The sequence below is a fragment of the Vipera berus genome (assembly GCF_964194415.1).
Source record: "Vipera berus genome assembly, chromosome: Z".
Lineage (NCBI taxonomy): Eukaryota > Metazoa > Chordata > Lepidosauria > Squamata > Viperidae > Vipera > Vipera berus.
Genome location: NC_138205.1, coordinates 27,015,598 through 27,039,401, shown reverse-complemented (window position 1 = coordinate 27,039,401; position 23,804 = coordinate 27,015,598). Strand labels below are relative to the sequence as shown.

General features: G+C 39.3%; 1 protein-coding gene across 1 annotated transcript in view; it reads right to left on the bottom strand.

Annotated features, from left to right (window-relative positions):
* Nucleotides 1–7,574: 7,574 nt before the first annotated feature.
* Nucleotides 7,575–23,804, bottom strand: part of LOC308678888 (uncharacterized protein) — a gene marked incomplete at both ends in the record, with an annotated part of 34,984 nt that continues 18,754 nt past the window's right edge. The window contains 2 exons of the mRNA XM_081346121.1: nt 7,575–8,531; nt 9,624–9,714. Of these exons, the coding sequence (XP_081202247.1) occupies nt 7,575–8,531; nt 9,624–9,714 (1,048 nt within the window). The remainder of the gene's footprint in view (nt 8,532–9,623; nt 9,715–23,804) is intronic.

Here is a 23,804-nt window from a genome sequence, read left to right as displayed (position 1 = left end):
GGTTTAGTATAACTTTTCCTCTAGTTTCCTCCTTTACCTTTTGGATGACAATGTTGTCAGCTAGGTTGGTTAGGAATCTTTGATTTCCCAGTTGCTACAGAGTTTGTATCCCAGTTGATGTCAGGGTAGTTAAAGTCTCCCACTACTACAGTGGTGTATTTCCTACATACATTTGTTAGTTGTTTAGCAAAAAGTTCATCTATGTCTTCTGCTTGGTTGGATGGCCTACAGTATACACCTATAGCAATGTCATTTTCCCCCCTTTTATAATGACCCATATGGATTCTAGGAGGTTTTCATCCTTGGTTGTGTGGATTTCTGTAGAGATGTAGTGATCTTTTATATATCATGCAACTCCACCTCTTTTGTTAGGTCTGTTTCTTTTGAATAGCATGAATAGTATGCTTCCATCAATACATTGCAGTCATGAGTTTCATTTCACCATGTTTCAGTAATGGCAACTATATCAAATTTCCATATATTTTGAGCATTTGTGTACAGGCATTTGAATCCTTTATGCATCTTGGGTTTATTTCTTATATCTCCTACTTTGTATCTGGGTTTTTCATCCTTTCCATCACTCTTTACTTCATTGTGTTTTTCATTTTTTCTTCTTTCTCTTTACACCCTACCTACATATATGATTAGTTATATAGTGTTTTTTGCTTGGAATTAAGTTCTAAAGGTCTTGAAGATTGCCCTCCTTTCCCTCAATTTTAGTTTAAAACCCTTCTAATAAGATGAACCAGTTGCTTTCTAAATATGTTCTTTCCAGTTCTTGTGAAGTTCACTCTATCCCTTGCCAGTAGCCCTCCATGTAAGCAATGCAGACCATGATCTAGGAAACTGAAGTTCTCTTGACGACACCAGTTTTTAAGTCATTGGTTTGTTTCTAAAATCCTTTGCTCCCTCATTGGATGTTAGCCTTTTGTTCTATAGATGAAAATACCACTTGTGCTCCTATTTCCTTCACTTTCTTCCCTAGCTGTTCATAATCTTTTGTATTGTTTTTTTTTTAGATTCATTAGTGTGTCATTGGTCCCGATATGCAGGAGAAGAAAGACAAAACAAAACAAAACAAAAAGACACTTAAGACAAAAAGTTTTCTAATGTTCTATCTTTCCCCTTCATGGATTACTGCCTTGTCGTGGCGAAGGGGCTTGCGTAATTCAATGAAGCTATGAGCTATGCCGTGCAGGGCCACCCAAGATGGAAAGGTCATAGCAGAGAGTTCTGACAAAACGTGATCCACTGGAGAAGGAAATGGCAAACCACTCCAGTATCTTTGCCATGAAAACCCTATGGACAGTACCAAAAGGCAAAATGATATGATGCTGGAAGATGAGCCCCTCAGGTTGGAAGGCGTCCAATATGCTACTGGGGAAGAGCAGAGGGCTAGTACTAGTAGCGCCAGAAAGAATGAAGCGACTGGGCCAAAGCCGAAAGGATGCTCAGCTGTGGATATCTTTACCCTACAATCAAACCTTCTCTGTTTGGATCTGCTTCTTAATGGTAGCATTTTATATTCACTCTGAACACAACGTATAATTAAACAGGAACTAAAACAAAATACAGCAGATTCACTCTGTGAAGAATACTGTCAGTGGATCAGTATGAAGAGATGGTGCAAACCAATTATTTTCAAATAAAAAGGCTTATTTTTTATTTTTTTTAAAAAAATGTTTGTTAGATGTTCTTTATGCATGATGATTGAGATAGCCTTGTTTAATTAATTGTTTAGTTTATTTGATAGTAGAGATAACAAAGATTTTGCTTCCTGAACACTTTGGTCTGTATTTTATAGATTTTTGGATGCCAATCCAAAATAATCTGTAATTTAACCTATCACATACTGCATTACAGAAATCCTCTGTTTTAGACAATGGCCGTGTACTTCTTTCAGTACCTGTTGGCTCTTCTGCACACATGAGAGAAAGATATGAAAATGTAGCATTAACCCCTCAGAAGCCGCCAAAGCCCAGGGCCTCCTAGTCCCCCATCTCAATTACGCTCCACAGGCGCACTCTCAAGGCGTTGACAGAATGTCCTTTTATCTCTGGGAGCTCATGTGGAGTGAAATGGGTGGCAGGTTCTCATCATCCAAAAAACAAACAGGCCAACTCCTAAGCATGGCAGTCACCATGTGACAGTGTTTATCAGTCCCGTGGGAAATGTGGCCATAATAGTCAATAACTTGTAGCAGCTGCTTGGAAAAACAGGAAGGGGAAGTCTTCCACTACGGGCAGCAATGGGAACCCTGAGTGAAATTAGTCAGCACTCTGCAGCACAAAGTCACCTCACAAGGGCCATTCCCCACACTGTTTACAGCTTGCACAGGTGATAATAATCAGAGTTCGCTGATATCCCCCTGCGAAAGAAAGCAATAAGACTCATCCCTCTCTGTCTCTGTCTCTCTGTCTCTCTGTCTCTGTCTCTGTCTCTGTCTCTGTCTCTGTCTCTGTCTCTCTCTGTCTCTCTCTCTCTGTCTCTCTGTCTCTCTCTGTCTCTCTCTCTCTGTCTCTGTCTCTCTCTCTCTCTGTCTCTCTCTCTCTCTCTCTCTCTGTCTCTCTCTGTCTCTCTCTCTGTCTCTCTGTCTCTCTCTCTCTGTCTCTCTGTCTCTCTCTGTCTCTGTCTCTGTCTCTCTCTCTCTCTCTCTCTCTCTCTCTGTCTCTCTCTGTCTCTCTCTGTCTCTCTCTGTCTCTCTCTCTCTGTCTCTCTGTCTCTCTCTGTCTCTCTGTCTCTGTCTCTCTCTGTCTCTCTCTGTCTCTCTCTGTCTCTCTCTGTCTCTCTCTCTCTCTCTCTGTCTCTCTCTCTCTCTCTCTCTCTCTCTCTCTCTCTCTCTCTCTCTCTCCCTATTTCCAAGGAAAGAATCATGTAAGAACCCCAAACTCCTCTCTGGGTTCACCTGGTTTCTCCCCCAGCAACACCACACCACTCCCCTTTCTCCTTCCCCTTTTCTTTCTTCCACCCAATCCACACCTGCCGCACCCAGACCGACTGCAGCTGTCCGAGCTTCCCACTTCTCTCTCCGGCAAGGCTCCTGCAAAGCCGCTCAACCAACCTCACTACACAAACATAGAAATGTTGTTGCACATCCAGTACACCAAGTACAACTGGAAGATCTTTAAAATCTAAAAAAAGTGGCAGTTGCATTGAATGCAGCTCATATACACCAAGTGTCATTGTTGCATATACAAATCTGACAGACATATTGAAAAGTTGCATTATACTTTTTAAAAATGGCCACTCCTAAAAATTTTTTAGTTCCAGGACAGAAAAATACGGCACATGAAATATTTGTGGACCTGACAAAGATACGTTTGCTTTCATACAAAGATTGAAAGATTGATGAAAAATATTATGAAAGCAATGAATAGGGAAGGTGAAGTTTTTTGTTATTTAAAACAGATGTTTCCAAAAATAACTGATACCAACACTAATGAAGGCATTGATGCTAGCCCACAAATCAGATATGTCGACAATGATAAGACATTTGAAGATCTATTATGGGGCCAGAGAAAAACACCTGGAAATCATTCAGGGTAGTCATTGAGAATTTTCTTGGCAACTACAGAATGTCATATTATATTCAATTGATTGACAAACTTCTTATAGCATTCAAGACATAAAGTGCAACATGTCACTAAACATTCATTTACTGCATTCACACTTGGACTTATTTCCTCAACATGTCAGTACAATCAGTGATAAACATGAGGAAAAGTTGCCTTAATGGAAAACCAATAACCAGACTACTGCAATCCATTCATGCTGGCTTATTATTGTTGTATACTGCAATGGGGTGCCTTAGACATTGAGGAGAAATGAAAATCAGCTGCAAAGTAGTTTTGGCCTTGTTGTTCTCATACAATGTATCAGAAATATTGTGTGATTAGCTCCATTATAGATATTAAGCTAATTTACTATTTCTCAAGATTTCTATGTGATATGGTCATTCTGAAATTATATGTTCAACTTAAAGGGGTCTTTCAGGGAACAAAACTTTTTTTTTAAAAAAAATGTTTTGTCCAATGTTATTAGAGTATTATTAAAGCTACAGTTTCTCCATCAAACTTGCCATGTTTTTTGTGTGATGGACTCATTTGTCTGTAATATAATCTTTAAATCCTATTAATTCACAAAAACAGCCAAAAGTTTCTTTTTGAAATCAAATTTCTGATTAACAACACTTTCATTTTTTTAATAATTCAAACAAAATTTATTTCGTTTTAGGCAAATCATTATTCTCCAACATATTCTCTTCATTACACATTTGATATTCTTGCTTCTCAAATTAGAATTTTTAATATTTTCTCAGTCAATATCACATAACTGATAGTTTTTGTGGTATTCAGTCTTATTCTACTTATAAGAGTGCTTCTTAAATAGACTGAAAATATGAGATACTATTTAAATAGCTGCTGTCACTGTTAACTTGTTTGCTTATAGAGCAGTTGTTTTCAAGTATGCATCTTTTTTAAAAAAAATGCAATCACTGAAAAAAATGAACACCCAGAGTGTCTTCAACACATAGCTTTGTATCATATTTATTTATTTATTTATTTATTTATTTATTTATTTATTTATTTATTTATTTATTTATTTATTTATTTAATAAATATGGCTGTCCAACTTACACATGGTAACCCATGAACCATCCACTCAGCTCCAATAGTTGCTGTCAATGCTGCTAACATCAGAGCCTTGGTGGAGCAGTGGGCTAATGCCTCCTTAAGTAACACCAGCTGCCTGCTTCGCATCTCACCAGGCTCAAGGTTGACTCAGCCTTCCATCCTTCCGAGGTAGGTAAAATGAGGACCCAGATTGTTGGGGGCAATTAAGCTGACTTTGTAATAATGACGCTTGGGGTGTGTGTGAAAGCCCTAATAAGCAGGCATATACATAGAATGAAGGCTACTGCTAAGCTTGTAAGCCACCCTGAGTCTTCGGAGAAGGGCGGGATATAAATGGAATTAAAATAATTAAAAAAATGTTCTTGCTTTGACAACATGTGCACAGGCAGCTTTGATTCTTTAAAACTTATGTGTTACTTTTAGAGATAGAATTAGTTGATGCTGGGGAGAGGAGGAAGAATGTCTCTCATTGCTGTTTTGAAATAAGAGAAAATAAGAATTTGGCAGGTTGTTAAACAGGAGGGAAAGTTTACAATTCTAACTAATTGGAGAATGTAATTTATGATGGTTAATTAGAGGGAGGAACTGTGCTTTGATACTGTGTGCTTAGAGGAAGGGAATTCAGATTTCATCTTGACCATGTACGTGCCAAAGCTATGCTCTTTTGATTAAAGATTCCTTAAGGTAAACAATGCCTCAAGGTTCTTTGAAGAATTGCATCTGTCAGAACCATGACAGTAGCAACATCAGAATCATACCAGCCACTTCTTTGCTCCCTATCAATCTGGGATTCCCCAGGACCTCTGATATAACCAAAGCTTTAGAAAAATATCAAGGAAGAGCCAAATCTTATTTCCAGAGCAATAATATTCCAAAGCAGGAAGTCACCCCAGAGAAGATCCCTTTCCTTAATCCCATTAGATGTACTTCTCTAAGATGTAATTTTATTATCATTCTATTTAGAATTGAAACATTTCAGGGATTGATTCAACTTTGAAAAACAGTTGAATTGAGGCATGGAAAAGATCTTTATTAATTCAGTTAAATCCCACTTATTTCAATGGCTCAATATGAAAAGCTATTTAGGTGCAACTCTATTCTCGTGAGATGGTTATGGATATGCTGGTAGTAAATTTTTCCATGTTATTTAGGAAGACAAAAGATAGTATATTTTTTGGAGCATAAGACACACTTTTTTCCCCAAAAAGTGGGGGGGGGAATGAGGGTGCGTCTTATGGTCCGAAGGTGATCCGTGTGGCCAGCCCCAACCTCTGCAAGTGGAAATCAAGGGAGATTGCCAGGAGCACGAATCAGCACATGCTGAGAAACGCTGATCTCAAGCTCCTTCAATCTCCCTCGCTCGGTTTCAGCTTTCCTTGCTACAAGAGAAAGCAGGCTGAAACAGAGTGAGGGAGATTGCCAGGAATGCGAATTGGCCGATCTTGCGCTGCTGCAATCTCCCTCACTCCGTTTCAGCCTGCTTCCTCTTGTAGCAAGGGAAGCTGAAACCGAGCGAGGGAGATTGCAGGAGCATGAGATCGGCCGATTCGCATTCCTGGCAATCTCCCTCGCTCCGTTTCAGCTTGCTTTCTGCAAGAGAAAGCCGGGCCACAGGGCCGCCTCCGCGGGTACTGCTCTAATGCGGAGAGGGAAGGACAAAGAGGGAGGGAGGGAAGGAAGGAAGGAAGGAAGGGACAATGGGAGAGGGAGGGAGAGAGAGAAAGAGAAAGAAATAGGGAGGGAGAGAAAGAGGGAGAGAGAGAGAAGGAGAAAGAAATGGGAGAGAAATAGAGGGAGAGAGAGAAAGAGGGAGAGGGAAAGAGAGAGAGAAATAAAGGGAGAGAGAAAGAGGGAAAGAGAGACAAGGAGAAAGAGGGAGGGAAATAGAGGGACAGATAGAAAGAGGGAGAAATAGAGGGAAAGAGAAAAATAGAGAGGGAGAGAAAGAGGGAGAGAGAGAGAAGGAGAAAGAAAGGGAGGGAAATACAGGGAGAGAGAGAAAGAGGGAGGGGGAGAGAGGGAGAGAAAGAGAAGGAGAGAGATAAATTAAATTGGTAATATGATTGTTAAGTGAATCTGGTTTCCCCACTAACTTTGCTTGTCAGAAGGTTGCAAAAGGCGATCACATGACCCTGTAACAATGTGACCATCATAAATATGAATCGATTGCCAAGCATCCGAATGTAAATCACATGACCCTGGGGATGCTGCAATGGTCATAAGTGTGAAAAATGGTCATAAGTCACTTTTTTCAGTGCCGTAGTAACTTTGAACAGTCACTAAGTGAATTGTTGTAAGTCGAGGACTACCTGTACTTTATCATTTTTTTTTCCTTTCTTGGGGGGGTCAAGTTTTTAACACCTTGCTGGGCAACTGGTGGTACTCGGACATTGCCTTGTCCTAAAAGTGGTACAATGGATGAAAAGGTTGAAAAGCCCTGTTTTAGTATACCGGTACTATTTGGTTCAGAATATTTTTTTTCTTGTTTTCCTGCTCTAAAAACTGGTTGCATCTTATGGTCAGGTGCGTCTTATGGTCCGAAAAATATGGTACACAGACTATATTATACATAAAAGAACAGAATTAGTTCTCCAAATATTATTACAATACAATGCAATAAATTTCAACTATTGCAATCATTTGGGCCAAGATGGAAAATTTGGGAGGAAACAAAAGAAATCTGGTTATATTTATCCATACAACCATTCTTAATTAGCAAGAGGAAAATTATTAACTGGACAGAATTGAAACAATATGAAAACATGGTCCACATCTCTGCTTCAGGTTTCACTGCTGACTCCAAAAATGATTCAATGTATATGTTATTCTTTGTTTTTGTAAATGATGACAAAATAAAGATAAAGATCATGTATCCTTATGTTTCACTTTTCATTATTGACAAAAATGTTATCTAGCTTTAAGACAATGGCCCAACAAGTTTTATTTTGTCCTAAACATTTTCCAGTGTAATGTCCTCTTCATTGCAGCTTTGACCTCCTTGTTTCTTAAACTATAAATAATAGGGTTTAACATGGGTGTGATGACTGTATAGGAGAGGGAAAGAAACTTTTTTGTGTCTGGAGAGTACTTTGAAGTAGGGTTGAAGTAGGTAGATGTAGCTGTACCATAAAATAAGGTTACCACCAGAAGATGAGATGAACATGTTGAAAAGGGTTTCTTCCTCCCCTCTGCTGAGTGCATTCTCAAGATGGTAATAATGATGCAGATGTATGTGAATAATATAATGAGGAAAGGAAATACTATGAATATCACAGTAGCTGTAAGAGCCTCAATTTGAACTATGTATGTACCAGCACAAGCCAACTCCATCAGTGGAGGACTATCACAAAAGAAATGATTAATTGTATTAGGCCCACAGAATGTCACACTAAAAACAGAGATGGCGGAGACAGTAGAGTTAGGGAAGCCTAAAACCCATGAGGCCACAGCTAGTTGAAAACATACTTTTCTATTCATAATTTCTGGATAGCGTAATGGATTACAAATGGCAACATAACGGTCATATGCCATTGCAGCAAGAAGACAGCATTCAACTGTACCAAAGAAAAAAAAGAAATACAATTGGGTGAAGCAGCCTATGTAGGAAATGGTTTTCTTCTGCAAAATAAGATCTGCTAGTATTTTTGGAACAATTACTGAATTGAAACAAATATCTATGGAAGAAAGATTTCGGAGGAAGAAGTACATGGGACTATGAAGCGCAGGGTCTACTGTTGTGACAAGTATGATGAGGACATTTCCAGTCAGAGTTATTGTATAAACAAGAAGGAAAATGACAAAAAGGGGTACCTGAAGCTCAGGGTAACTGGAAAATCCCACAAGAATAAATTCGGTTACATTTGTTTGATTACTTCTTATATTTGATATTTTCCATGCCTTTAACATTATTTGGAATATGATTCTCTGACAAAGTTGATAAATTCTTCTAGAAGATTTTTCTTTGTCCAATGAGGTACTCCTCTTTATGACCAGATTATATACAGGCAATTTTCTAAACAAACTTTGTTGTCAATCTCTTAAACTGATTCCTTTCTATAAAAAAAAATGATATAAGAACTATCATTAATTAATTATAAACATGTACATTTGGGAGTTTAGGAGGAATAATCATATTTTTATCAGGGAAAGAGTAAAATATTTTAGAGAAATTTTAGGGCAGCAGTAGTTTGGTTTTATGTTATGATTGACTAGCAATTATCAGCCAGGAAGTGGCAAAAATCATTAATGGATATAGTGCAATCTTTCCATAGCTTTCCATTACACAATAACTATTCTCATCTTTTGGAATACCTTTTCCCTATGATGCTGTCTAGAATCCTTGTCTTTCAAAGAATTGTTTAAAATTGCAGTATTACTATATTATGTATTTATAGATAGGAAAAATATGCATATTCTCATCATGGATGAGAAATTAATAATTCCTGAAATTAATGATTCCTGATTCGTGTTTTTGTACACACACACACACACACACACACACACACAGTCTCTAATTACACTAAAATGTGAATCCCGGGTATATTCATGTTGAGAAAAATAGTTGAACACCAGGATAATATACAAAAACAACAACTGATTAATAAACTTAGCTTTCATCAGCTGACTGCCGACATCATCAGAGTGGAATGCCAGAGGTTCAAAAGCCTGCCGTTAAGACCAACTGCTTCTGCACTCTGCTCATTGAAGGGGCCACTGGTCTACCCATCCCTGCTAATCATATTGCTTCTAGTTGTCTTGCAAACGTCTGCCTGGACACCTGTTGCCATGGGTATCATGTCTGTAGATGAAACGGCTATATTCAACTGACTTTATCAGATGATATAACAGATCGCACAAGCCCCGCAGAAGGCAACACACAGATGCTCCTATAACATGGATAACATTGCCATATGTCAATGGGCTGTCAGAAACAACAGCATGTATGATGGCTCCATACAACATCGGCATCACCCATAAACCAAATCAAACCTTATGTGCCAAAGTGATGTACCCAAAAGAGCTGCTTCCCAATGCATAAAGTTCTTCAGTGATTATATAGAGTGTACTGTAAGGACTGTCACTGTAATTATATGGGGAGACAACCAAAAGGCTTAGAACTAGGATCCATGAACACAAACTGGCCATCAGACAACAAGAGCAATGTGGGTGCATATGGCCAGCAGCAATCTCGCATTCGACCTTGCCTCCAGTTTGCCATGCAGCCGCTATGGATGGCTGGGAGACTTGCTCTCTCTCCCCTGTCCAGTTTTGCATCACTGGGAGGCCCTGAAAAGGGCTGAAAGTCATCCGGAAGCAGTGACCAGCAAGGAGGGGCACTTGCTGGATCACAGGAGAGCCACAACTCTCCCATTATACCTGGCGATCCCTCCAAACTGGTGGACAAAAGGACCGACCATTATGGCTCTTCCCTAGGCTGTGAACAGCTGAAGTCACATTTTCCACCACCCAAATCTTAAAGAAGCACAGAAGAGACTAGGTGAGATCTACCTCTTCTACTTTCTGTATCTCCTTAAGCTACAAAGCATTCTCCCTCCTGCAGTGAGGAAAGGGGGATTTCAGTCCTCCCTCCAGAAAGAGCGGTGACTAAATACCCAGGGGCGTTTTAAACATTGAAAAAGTAACTGAATCCCAATTGGAATCTTACTTCTCAAAGCATGTGGACTGAAAGATTTTTTATTTTTCATTATTTACTTCTCTTGAAAATCTGGCTTTTTTATAAATAGAAAAAAAAGAAAAACTGAAAAGATTGAAATAATTTTGGGACTCAAAGGGAAACTTTAAAGGGTGCCTGGCTGACTGCCCAGGGAAATAGATAAGATACATAACCTTGAGAACTTTGAAACAACAGCTGTGAACGGCTTTGTGTAATGTTTATTAAGTATTTAGATTACCTTGCTAGGCCCCAAACATGGGACAAATCTTATTTCCTGTTTCAGCCTAACTCAAGTTCATCCACAGGCAGTGGTCACAGTAGTGACAGCTCATATTTGTGTAATTTTTTTTGGATTGCTAACAAAGAATTAAGGGAGACTGATATGCATTTCAAGCTTATTTGTTCTCATCAGTCAGCCATACCCTTCTGAGATTCGAACCTGGGCTGATTGCACATTAGGCAGTTGTTTTAACCTCTAGGCCATAGGCTCTTTCTCACTTTGTTAGGTGAGAAGCAAGGGAGATATGTGTTAAATGTTTGTTAAGTATTTAGATTACCTTGCTAGGCCCCAAACTTGGGACAAATCTATATATGTCTTTTGGATTTTCTAAGCGTAAAGCCTTTAGTTTAAAATACCAATATGGAAGAAGACCAGGAACAAAATTTCCTTATAGATGAAGATGAATAAACTCTCTATATTTTGAAAACACTAATTCAAACTCTTACCACAACCAATGAAATACTAAGAGGCTGTGTGAAGGAACAAGAAGACAGCTCAGATATGAAAGCCCAAACTTTGACCACAACTAAAGAATCATCTATACAAAATACAATACTAAAAAAATGAAATATTCAAATACTATGACAGAAGAATCTACTATTCAATAAATATTTATATTTGAAAATCCAGAAAAGACATCAACAACTTGGAAAAAGGAAAAGGTTTTTTATACAACTCAGAAGGAACTAGATGATCTAGAAAAAGGACAGTTGGGTGAGAAGATAAACAATTCAGAGCAACTACGTTCATATGGAAGAATAAAGAGATGACCGATTAGACCTACAAGTCCTCTCAAAAAAATGGCAACTGGATGGTTTTGCCAATATCAATTAATATACATGATATTACAAGGAGATTGGTTTGGTGACTGAAAACAAGGACATGGAAGATGATTTGGCAAACGAAAAAAGCCAGAATAAGACTCAAGAAGAATGGAGTTTTGACCATCTTATTGAAATCTAAAACAGAATGGATTTAAATAGATAACATGTGTATGTTGAACACAAGACATTGTTAAGAACTGAGATAAAGAAAAAACATTTGCTCATTAAAATTTAACAGTATAAATTTGTTGTTCTTGTTAGCTGCGAAGTTGTGTCTGACCCATCACGACCCCATGGACAATGTTCCTCCAGGCCTTCCTGTCCTCTACCATCTTCTGGAGTCCATTTAAGCTCACGCCTACTGCTTCAGTGACTCCATCCAGCCACCTCATTCTTTGTTGTCCCCTTCTTCTATTGCCCTCAATCTTTCCCAGCATTAGGCTCTTCTCCAGTGAGTCCTTAATTCTCATTAGGTGGCCAAAGAATTTGAGTTTCAACTTCAGGATCTGGCCTTCTAAAGAGCAGTCACGGTTGATCTCTTCTAGGACTGACCAGTTTGATCGTCTTGCAGTCCAAGGGACTCACAGGAGTCTTCACCATAGTTCAAAGCCCTCAATTCTTTGGCGCTCAACCTTTCTTATGGTCCAACTTTCACTGCCATACATTGCAACTGGGAAGATCATAGCCTTGACCATATGCACCTTTGTTGACAGGGTGATGTCTCTGCTTTTTAGTGTGCTGTCTAGATTTGCCATTGCATTCTTCCCCAGGAGAAAGCATCTTTTAATTTAATTTAATTTAATTTAATTTAAGATTTTGAATAGCTCAGCTGGAATACTGTCACCTCCACTAGCTTTCTTGTTGCTCAGTTTTTCTAAGGCCCACTTCACTTCACATTCTAGGATGTCTGGCTCAAGGTCAGTGACCACCTCATTGTGGTTATCAGGGACATTAAGCTCATTCTTGTATAGTTCTTTTGTGTAATTTTGCCACCTCTTCTTAATCTCTTCTGCCTCTTAGGTCCCTGCCATTTTGTAATACATTTTGGTCCTTTATCATGGCCAGCTCCTGGTCTTGTTTTTACTCACTGGATAGAGTTTCTCCATCTTTGGCTGCAGAGCACATAGTCAATCTGATTTCTGTGTTGACTCTCTGGTGATGTCCATGTGTAGAGCCATCTCTTGGGTTTTTGGAAAAGAGTGTTTGCTATGACCATCGTATTATCTTGACAAAATTCTATCAGCTTTTGCCCTGCTTCATTTTGTACTCCAAGGGCACACTTGCCTGTTATTCTGGTTATCTTTTGGCTTCCTACTTTAGCATTCCAATCCCCCATGATGATAAGGACATCATTTTTGGTGTTGATTCTATAAGGTGCTGTAGGGCTTCATAGAACCGGTCAATTTCATCTTCTTCAGCACTGCTGCTTGGGGCATAGACTTGGACTACTGTGATATTGAATGGTTTGCCTTGGATTCGAACTGAGATCATTCTGTCATTTTGAGGATTGTATCCCAGTATTGCTTTTCCTACTCTTTTATTGACTATGATGGCTACTCCATTTCTTCTGAGGGATTCTTGCCCGCAGTAGTATACCTGATGGTCATCTGAATTAAATTCACCCATTCCTGTCCATTTTAGGTTGCTGATTCCTAAGATGTTGATGCTTACTCTTGTCATTTCTTGTTTGACCACATCCAGCTTGCCTTGATTCATGGATCTTACATTCCAGGTTCCTATGGAGAAAAAATCTTTACAGCATCGGACTTTCCTTTCACTACCAGATACATCCACAGCTGAGTGTACTTTCGGCTTAGGCCCAGTCGCTTCATTCTTTCTGGCGCTACTAGTACTAGCCCTCTGCTCTTCCCCAGTAGCATATTGGACGCCTTCTGACCTGAGGGGCTCATCTTCCAGCATCATATCATTTTGCCTTTTGGTACTGTCCATAGGGTTTTCATGGTAAAGATACTGGAGTGGGTTGCCATTTCCTTCTCCAGTAGATCACATTTTGTCAGAACTCTCTGCTATGACCTGTCCATCTTGGGTGGTCCTGCATGGCATAGCTCATAGCTTCATTGAATTACGCAAGCCCCTTCGCTATGACAAGGCAGTAATCCATGAAGGGGAACAGTATAAATACTAATAGCTAATTTGAATTTTGAGTTGTGTACATAGGTCATGTAAAGGTGAAAAATGTAGATAAGCTAAAAACCTATTGTTGAAAGTAATAAATAAGTCTACATGGAACATTAAAAACAAAAATTATTAGTTTAAGCAAGAGATAGCAGATACAAAGAGGAAGAGAGAGGAAGTATTAAATATTGAAATAAAAATAAATTTTGATTACTACTTAAAAAAAAACCCTGAAAACTTGCAAAAAGGAAGGATATCATATTGTATCCTTAATTTGTTGACATAGAGGCCGAGAATTTAAGTAAATGGATGTGTATTTTGAATATTAGATTTTGTGAGGAATGGTGATAGATGAATTGGGAGTATATTAAAAATCTTGTGAATGATAAATATCAAATGTTAAATCTAAATGTTAGTGGAGTTGGTCTTATTGGCAGGCTTTTGAGCCTCCGGCATTCCATTCTGAAGATGTTGGCAGTTAGCCGACGAAAGCTAAGTTTATTAAACAGTTGTTGTTTTTGTGTATTATCCCGGTTTCAACTATTTTTCTCAACATGAATATAATAGATTATACCCAGGATTCGCATTTTTAGTGTAATTAGTGTTGAAATTAAAGATATTGGATATTGAAGTTAAATAACACCTGGGGTGGGTACAGTTTTGCCATGGCTGATTTATACAAGAATAAATTGTTTTGGGAAGCCTTGGGTAATGAGTTTCAAGGCTGTCAAATAAAATGTTTAGGTGATCCTATTGAGTCACTTAAGTTTCCTTTTGGGTTTTATAGGCATTTTAATCTTCCTCTTATTTTTATTTTATTTTTTTTTTTGAAATGTCCATATTTACCACTATAGCAATACAACTTCCTAATACAGCAGACATCCTTAATTTAAGGAGAGCAAAGATTTAAAAAAAATGTATTACAGAATAGCAAGACATTTTTATTTCCATGATAAATTATGCAGACGTCATATATGAATCGCAGTATGTATATTTGAGAGCGATTCTTTTAAAATATGACTGATTTATCAATTAATGAATCAGTAAACCATCTTCCACAAGATATTTAACCTAAAATATGTAAGGAGTGAAAGAGTACAGCAGCAGATTATCAGCGGATGCAAGTAAAAAATTGTGATATCAGTAAATTTCCACTTAACAGCAATGGTTACCATCTTTGATTCTGAGGGCAATGGTTTGAAGGGGATTTCCCACAGTTTTGTTTTATTGTTTGATGTGATTCTGTTGCTACTATTTGTCTGGTTTGGATTCTTAATTGTAGCCATATTATCTCTTCCTTTCTTTATGTACTGTATGCTTCAATTATCAAGAGCTTTATATTAACAGTTTAAAATTAAGCAGGAAATGTTAAACATTTAATCAATATTCTTCTTTTAAGACGTACATGATGCATACAAAACTTGTGGTGGCACTGTGGAATCCAATATTGCTGGCAAATTCTGCCAATTGCCAGCAGTTCCCAGGCTCAAGGCTGATTCAGCCTTTCATCCTTCTGAGGTTGGTAAAATGAGGATCGAGATTGTTGAGGGCAATATGGCTTTACAGAGGACTGTAAAGCACTATGAAGTGGTATATACTGTAAGTCTAAGTGCTATTGCTATACAGCAGAGTCTTAAACTTTCCTCAAGTTTATTCACTCTTACTTTATATTAAAATGCATATGCTATTACTCAACACCAAGTCAAACCAATATATGTTAACTTTTTTAAAAAAATGAAAGGGACAGTTAAGCTCAATTTACATATACAGAAAAGGAAATTAAATTTTCATACTTACTTGTAAGCACTGGTGGCTAAGTGTGATTAGATTTTTTTATCTTAGTTCATTATTGCCTGTAAGGATTTATCTTCTTGACTTATTCTTCCTAGAATAATTACACAATTAAGTTAATATGTCACCAATTACTTTTTTTATAAGACAGTATAATATTTAATGTGAGTTCCTATGTTCTTTAATTGTATCCAATTATATCAACACAAACTCAAGGGAGACATAAAAGCACTATCCCTGGGACAGTCTCCCTATAAAGATTAGAGAAAGTTTCTATTTTGTAAAAATAACCATATAAAAATGATATGTGAGTGCTTCCTATATTCTATGCTAGTAATATCCCAATATATTATATCTCTGGTAATTAATATTACAATATGCTATGACAATGTTTATACTAGATTCTGTTCTGTTCTGTTAATAGAAATTCACTCAATTTCAATCACCATTCTATTAGAATTACCTTTAAGCTATGTTCTATACATTACTAACATACCTCAATGTTTCCTTCTTTTTAAGACTGTTCTGTCTCAAATCTCCTGTCTCTGAAATTTCTTCCTCTTTTTCTATCAATGGCCAGCAAGTAGAGTCTACTTCTCCACTGACACATATGTCAGGGTTGCAGCATTATTGGTTGACTCTAAGGGGGAGAAGGCTCAATCGGGAATGAAAGAAGGCACACATGTGCAATTTTGTTTACTCTTCCACCCTCCCATGGGGAAAAATGGCTAAAACAATACCTCTGGGTTTTGGCATGTTGGAAGCAAATTATCAAGAATGTAATCAATAGAGTGAGTTAGAGATAGTCAAAACAAAAGAAGATTTTGATTAATGCCTCAACATTATTTCAATATGCTGATGATACAACTCTCAGAAACTAAAAAGGTAGAGAATATCTGATTAAGAAAATTAAAGAAAAAAGTGAGAATTTTGGTATCTTTGTCTGAACATCAAAAAGTCAAGTTCATGACCACTGCAAGGAAGGGAAACATCAAAATAAAAAAAAAATATTTATTTTATTTTAATTCCATTTATATCCTGCCCTTCTCCGAAGACTCAGGGTGGCTTACAAGCTTAGCAGTATGATAATGATAATGAAGAGATAAAATGTATATAAAAAAATCATTTTCCTAGGGTTGCAGATAGCTTAAAGTGGTGAATGCAGTGCAGAAATAAAATGTTAGATTGCCCTGGGTCACACAGCAATGAACATTCTGGATCTTCCCAGAAGATGGGGAAGGGTAGATACTGTAGGTGGGGGATTCTAAAAGAGATTTAAGATTATCACATAGAGGTCAGATAAACCAACTCATATCATTTCATATTTTATGTGGAAGGGTTTGACCAAAATAACAAGGTATATAGTAAGATAACTTTATTTATTCACTCTATTCCACAAACTTCTCCTCTCCTACAATCAAAGTGATTTTCAGTGACTCACAGTGTACAAATACACATACACATAAAAAATATTCCAGATTATATTACAGCCATTCAAAAATCACAACAACAATAGCCACATAAACAAACAAGATGAGAACCTGAATGAGAATCTCTCTATTCCAAGTTCTGTAGTGTAAACACTATGTTAATTATCTTAACAGGGCAAACAAAAATATATCCTTGTTTTTTTAAAAAAAACTTGTTCCAAACTTTTTTTTATTGAAAAGTTTTATAAAGGTTACAATATTATCCCATCCCCAACCCACCCCTAACCCCCCCTCCCCCTCTCCCACTTCCCAAAGCTGATTACAGGGTTACAAATATATAATAATCATAATCTAACTAACATTAACCAACTATATAAATAATGCACTTTAACCCGCCTATAACATAATTACAATCTAAATGTATCCAACTTATACTAATACAATAATAATACCGTATAATATATATATTATTATAACTAATAATAAAAGAAAAAAAGAAAAATAAATAAATTATAACAATCTAAAATTTACTCATAAGCTAAATGGAACTTTTTAGTCCCATATTTTTTCTGAATATATTCTATCCATCTTCTCCAAACCGAAATGTATCTTTCTTGTGAATGATCCTTCAAATAAGCAGAAATCTTAGCTATTTCTGCTAAATTTGACACTTTATGCGTCCATTCCTCTATAGTAGGCAGGCAGTCCTTCTTCCAATATTGCCCTACCAATAACCTTGCAACTGTTATCAAATTCAACATCAAGTTAATTTCTTTAGTATCCCAATCTGTAATAACACGCAATAAAAATAATTGTGGGGTAAACTTTATCTTTCTCTTAAAAATCTTTTGGATGTTCCACCAAATTTTAATCCAAAAAGCTTTTATATTTCTACAAGTCCACCAAATATGAAAATAAGTAGCGTCCAAACTACCACATCTCCAACATTTGGGCTGTAAATTGGAATACATACAAGACAGCTTTTTAGGATCCAAATGCCATCTATAAAACATTTTATAAAAATTTTCTCTTAAATTTTGGGCTTGAGTAAATTTTACATTTTTCATGCTCCTCTGAAGTAGTTTAAGCCTGCTTGTCTTCAACTAGAGTACACACAAATCCTTATTTAGGTCTTCACACTAAACAACCTAGAGTCCAAGATCTCAGTGGTATATATGTACATACATAGAAGCACACAAATAACAAAACAAAAAAATTCTGTCTATGGTGCGAAAATTGACTGGGATTTTTTGCAGGCAATCTTTTTCTCGTTTTTGAAAGAATGTGCAAAATTTTCATTTCCTTTTACACATTGCCCACAATAATTCTTGCTGTAAGATTACAATAGTGCTGCAATAAAATAAAGAATATGACTTCCAAAGAAGTTTACATGGGATGGAGTACAGAAAACCAGAACATTTTAGCTGATCAACTTAGAAAAAGAAAGAAACTAACAATATCAGCAATAAAGAAAGGGACCAAATTTTTACATTCAAGATTTGAAATAACAGGAGAATTGACAGGGTTTTTAAGGATTGTCTTACAATTGAAAGACTGGATAAATTGACAATTTCACCATTATCTTCTCTTTCAAATACCTTCTATGTTTCTTGACCATAGTAAGAAAAACATAATTACTTGTGCAGATGTGTTTCACTCTGACTCCACAAATTTTTGGCCCAGCAAGAATTATTCAGGGAAAGCTAATGTAGTTACAAATTGCTGGAAGGATAAAATCTGATATCAAGAATGAGACAGGTACACTAGGGAAAAAGCCAAGATTTAAATGCCTATGTAAAATCAACACCATCTGTTAGGACACATATATAAATTCTAACTCACATATGTTATGGAGATAGAAAAAAAATGCATTACAAAACAGATGCAAAACTGTATACCAACTGTGATAGCACAACAATACGAAGAGCCATGGACCAAATCCATAAAATTTCACTCTAAATGAATTTTGGTATAAAATGTTTTACATATGGAATACAATTCCATCAATAATTTCCAAGATAGACAAATCATATAGTAATACTTATTGGATATATCAGAAAAAAAGAAGGAACATGATTTCTGTTATGTATTGGGCTCAGTTGTAACACCACGTGGTTAGCTAGAACAGCTAACGGCTATCCAGCAGCTCAAACTCCCTGTCTCCAGAGCTACTATTGGCTGGCCCTAGGTGGCAATAGTCCAGGCTATAGTCAAGGCTATGGTCTTCCCAGTTGCAATGTATGGCAGTGAAAGCTGGACCATAAGAAAGGCTGAGCGCCAAAGAATTGAAGCCTTTGAACTATGGTGCTGGAGAAGACTCCTGCGAGTTCCTTGGACTGCAAGGCGATCAAACCGGTCAGTCCTAGAGGAGATCAACCCTGACTGCTCTTTAGAAGGCCAGATCCTGAAGCTAAAACTCAAATACTTTGGCCACCTAATGAGAAGGAAGGATTCACTGGAGAAGAGCCTAATACTGGGAAATATTGAGGGCAAGAGAAGAAGGGGACGACAGAGAATGAGGTGGCTGGATGGAGTCATTGAAGCAGTAGGCGTGAGCTTAGATGGACTCCAGAAGATGGTAGAGGACAGGAAGGCCTGGAGGAACATTGTCCATAGGGTCGCGATGGGTCGGACACGACTTCGCAACTAACAACAAACAACAAGGTGGCAATGGGTTGCTTCAAACCTATTGGCTGCCACCTAGGGGCCAGGTTATAAATTACTGCAGGCTGCAGCCCAATTCTCAGTTCAGATCCTGCAAGCAATAAACCATGAACTTTGTTGAACTCACTTGCCTCGTCTCTTTTCCTATACAATACTGATGACAAAAGTGGGATCCTGCTTCTCCAAAAGAGCTGAAGTTCACTAGGGGACAGGCAGCTCACATCTGGAGGGAAAAGCTATTCCCCCCCTACAGTCAGCTAGCAAACCATGCTAGTGACCATGTGCTCAGCAGATTCAGTCCCTGGGCCTTGGAGAAGTAGGATCGAAAACCGCAGGAACCAGCTGAAGACAGAATGCCAAAGATCAGAAGACTACGTGAATTTGATGTCAAGCATCCAAAGGGATGGCCTTCCTACTTGTTATATATTCAGTGTTATATGGTTAGTATTATGGTTAAACTTGACAGCCAGCTGGGCATCAGCTGAGCCTCTCCTAGCAACAGTATGCTATTGGTCCGGCCGTTTTTGGCGGGATCCTTGAAGTATGTGGATTAGCTGGCGGCTAGCCGGCAACTGTATATAAAGAGCGGAGCTGTGGAGAGTTCCCCATTCCAACCACAATAAACCTTAGTTCTAACGCAGCGTCCTGTCATCTGTGTCTGACGGTCAACCCACAATACACAACAGTGGCGACGAGGATGGGATACTGCTTGAGCTGAAGCACTAGCTGAGTCACAAGAGCTGAAGCATGGACTACGGGAAAGGAGGGAAGAGTGAACTCTCCCGATTACATTCCTTCCTGTCAAGCAGTGACCAGACCAGACCAGAATGATGCAAATTGGACACGTACGCGAATTTGACATCCGCCACCCAGGGCAATGGGAGTCCCACCTGGGACAAGTCGAGGGGTATCTCTTCGTGAATAAAATCACGGAAGATCGGGCAAAAGCAGCGGTGCTGCTATGCATCAGCGGGCCAGCCGTGTACGATGTGGCTGTCAGGTTAAGCATCCCAGATCCAGTCTTGGCACTGCCCTACGCTGACCTCATCGGCAAGTTGACCCAGCATTTCATGCCAAAAAAATCCAAAATCTATTGGCGACTCAGATTCATCCAGAGGAACCAGCTTCCCGGAGAATCAGCAATGGACTTAGTGGCCGCCGTATGGCAAGCCGCCCGAATGTGCAGTTTCCCTGACCTCGAAGTTCGGATTCGGGACAGAATCGTCTTCGGTCTGAGGGATGATCACCTCCAGCAGAAGATAATCGCAAAACCTACCCTGAACCTGTCAGAAGTCATCAATGAAATTATGGCTCAGGAGGTGATCAACGAAAAGAACACGCTCAAACACGGTGACAATTCAAGTGGCTCCGTGCATCAGGAGAATGCCATGGACAACGAGGAAGGGGAACCAGCCAACGAAGCACAAATCGCTGCCATTCTCCAGAGACTGGAGAAGTTCAAAACCCAACGGGACTACACACCGTCACAGAAGAAGCCGGCTGGAACCAACAAAAGCCCAAGAGTCCAAAGCCGAAACCCAAGGGGAACCAAGGCAAATTGTGCCAGCTGCAGAAGCAACCATCCCAGAGCATCCTGCCGGTTCCGCAGTGCCAGATGCCATGCCTGTGGTAAAACCGGCCACATTCAAACTGTCTGCCGAGCCAGGAACCACGACAACATAAATGACATCGATGAACTGCCAGCAGGTATCAAAAAACCCCTCAAGCCCCCTGAGACCTGGGCACCCTTAGTCATAGAAAATTTGGAAGTGGCATGCCAGACAGCAATCCACCCCCCCCACTCAAACCTAAAATTAAAATAACAATCAGTGAGGAAGGAATCCCTTGCCAAATGGAGGTGGATTCTGGATCACCTGTGTCTCTAATCTCGTTAGAGACCTATTTGGCAATTTGTTTTAAGAGCGGTCAGCGGGTATGCATAAAGCCAACCCAAATTAGACTAACTGACTTCCAACGTTCCCCGATAAAATTAAAAGGGCAGGCAATTGTATTAGTCAAAATTAAGGAATTCCAGGGCCCATTACAAGTTTTAATTACAGAGGGAAAATGAACCAATTTAGTGGGCTTAGATTGGTTCCAGGCCCTGGGCATTTGGTTAGGGGGCATAAACACCATCCAAACAAACACCTTAGACTCCATCTGTAATGAATTTACAGACGTGTTTGGGGGGGGCTAGGGAAATACACCGGGCCCCCAATAAAGTTAAGATTAAATCCAGACATCTTGCCCATTCGAATTAAGGCTAGGAGGGTCCCGTTCATGTTAAAAGAAAAAATCAAAAACGAGCTAGATAAACTAGTGAGACAGGGAATCCTAGAACCCGTAGAAGGGGGAGATTGGGAAACTCCTATTGTTACCCCCCTTATACCGAACGGTAACATAAGAATTTGCGCAGATTATAAGGCCTCGGTAAACTGGGCCTTGAATCCGCATGCTTACCGGTCCCCTCGGTGAAACACGTCCTTGCTGCAATACAGTCCGGCGCCATCTTTGCCAAGCTCGACTTGGCGCAGGCGTATCAGCAACTTCCGGTCACCCGCGAAACAGCTGAAATTCAAACAATTGTCACACACAAGGGAGCCTTTCGAGTGAATCGCTTGCAATTTGGAATCGCTGTAGCTCCTGGAATATTCCAGGAGATAATGGAAAAAACACTCAAAGGCATCCCTGGTGTGTGCCCTTACTTTGACGACGTGCTGATAGCTGGAGAATCGGAGTCTGATCTAGCTGACAGGTTGAGAGCCGTATTGCACAGGTTCCGATTGGCCGGTTTAAAATTACAGAAAGACAAGTGCCATATCGGAGTTCCCTCTACAGAATTTTTAGGGTTCAGGGTGGATGCTCAAGGCATCCATCCCACTGACTCCAAAATAAGGGCTATTAAGATGGCACCTACCCCTAGGAACAGGGCAGAATTACAAGCATTCCTAGGATTAATCAACTTCTACCATTCCTTTCTACCCCATAAAGCAACAATTGCTGAGCCTCTGCATAGGCTACTTGATAATAACGCCCCCTGGAACTGGACCACCAGACATGACAATAGTTTTAAAGCTTACTCTCTAACAATTCAGCTGTCACACACTTCATTGAGGGAAAACCCTTATGCCTAGAGTGCGATGCCTCACCCTATGGAGTAGGCGCCGTACTTAGCCACTTGGAAGAGACAGGGGAGCAAAAGCCTATTGCTTTTTACTCCAGGACACTTACACAAGCTGAGAGAAACTATGCACAGATTGATAGAGAGGCCCTTGCCCTAGTAGCAGGAGTCAAAAAGTTTCACGACTACCTGTATGGTAGGAAATTTACTATCTTCACTGCTCATAAACCCTTGTTAGGGTTATTCACGACCAATAAAATGACACCTCAAATCCTGTCCCCAAGGGTTTTAAGATGGTCTGTATTCCTGTCTGCATATTCATTTGATTTACACTATAAACCTGGTAAGGACATGGGGCATGCAGATGCACTGAGCAGATTGCCACTGTCAAATTTTGAGCCAGATCCAGCCCCAGCCTGTAATGTCATCGCCATTCAAGAACTTCCTGACTCCCCCCTGCAAGCTAAAGATATAGCAAATGGTTCAGCAATTGACAAAATCCTAAGCAGGGTAGCAACATGGGTGGCCTCAGGGTGGTTAGCACAGTGCCCAGGGAAGGATTTCCAACCATATTATACAAGAAGAAATGAATTATCATCACATAAAGGGTGTTTGTTATGGGGAAATAGGGTCATAGTCCCAGACAAATTGAGGGCAAAAGTTCTAGGGGCATTACACGAGGGACACCCTGGTATTGTCAGGATGAAGGCCCTAGCTCGCAGCTATGTGTGGTGGCCAGGCCTTGACAAGGACATAGAAGTGCAGGTCGCAGGGTGTTATCAGTGCCAAAAAACCAGACCCGAACAACCTCATTCCACTGTACACAATTGGGAACCAACACAAGTACCATGGTCAAGAATCCACATTGACTATGCAGGCCCTTTCCAAGGTCACCTTTTCCTTGTGGTAGTGGACAGTTATTCTAAATGGTTGGAAGTAGTGCCAGTGTCTAGCATGACCACAGCAAAAACTGTATAGGTGCTGAGGGGGCTATTTGCAACTCATGGTTTGCCAGATGTCATTGTGTCAGACAACGGCCCACAATTTAAATCTGCTGATTTTCAGGCTTTCATCAAGGCCAACTTGATTAGACACATCACATCCACGCCTTTCCACCCGGAGACTAACAGCCTTGCTGAACGAATGGTAAGATCAACAAAAGACACCCTGAAGTGAATTGTCATCGGAGACTGGCACCAAAGACTGGCACAATTCCTGCTATGCCAACATACCACCCCGTCCTCAACCTC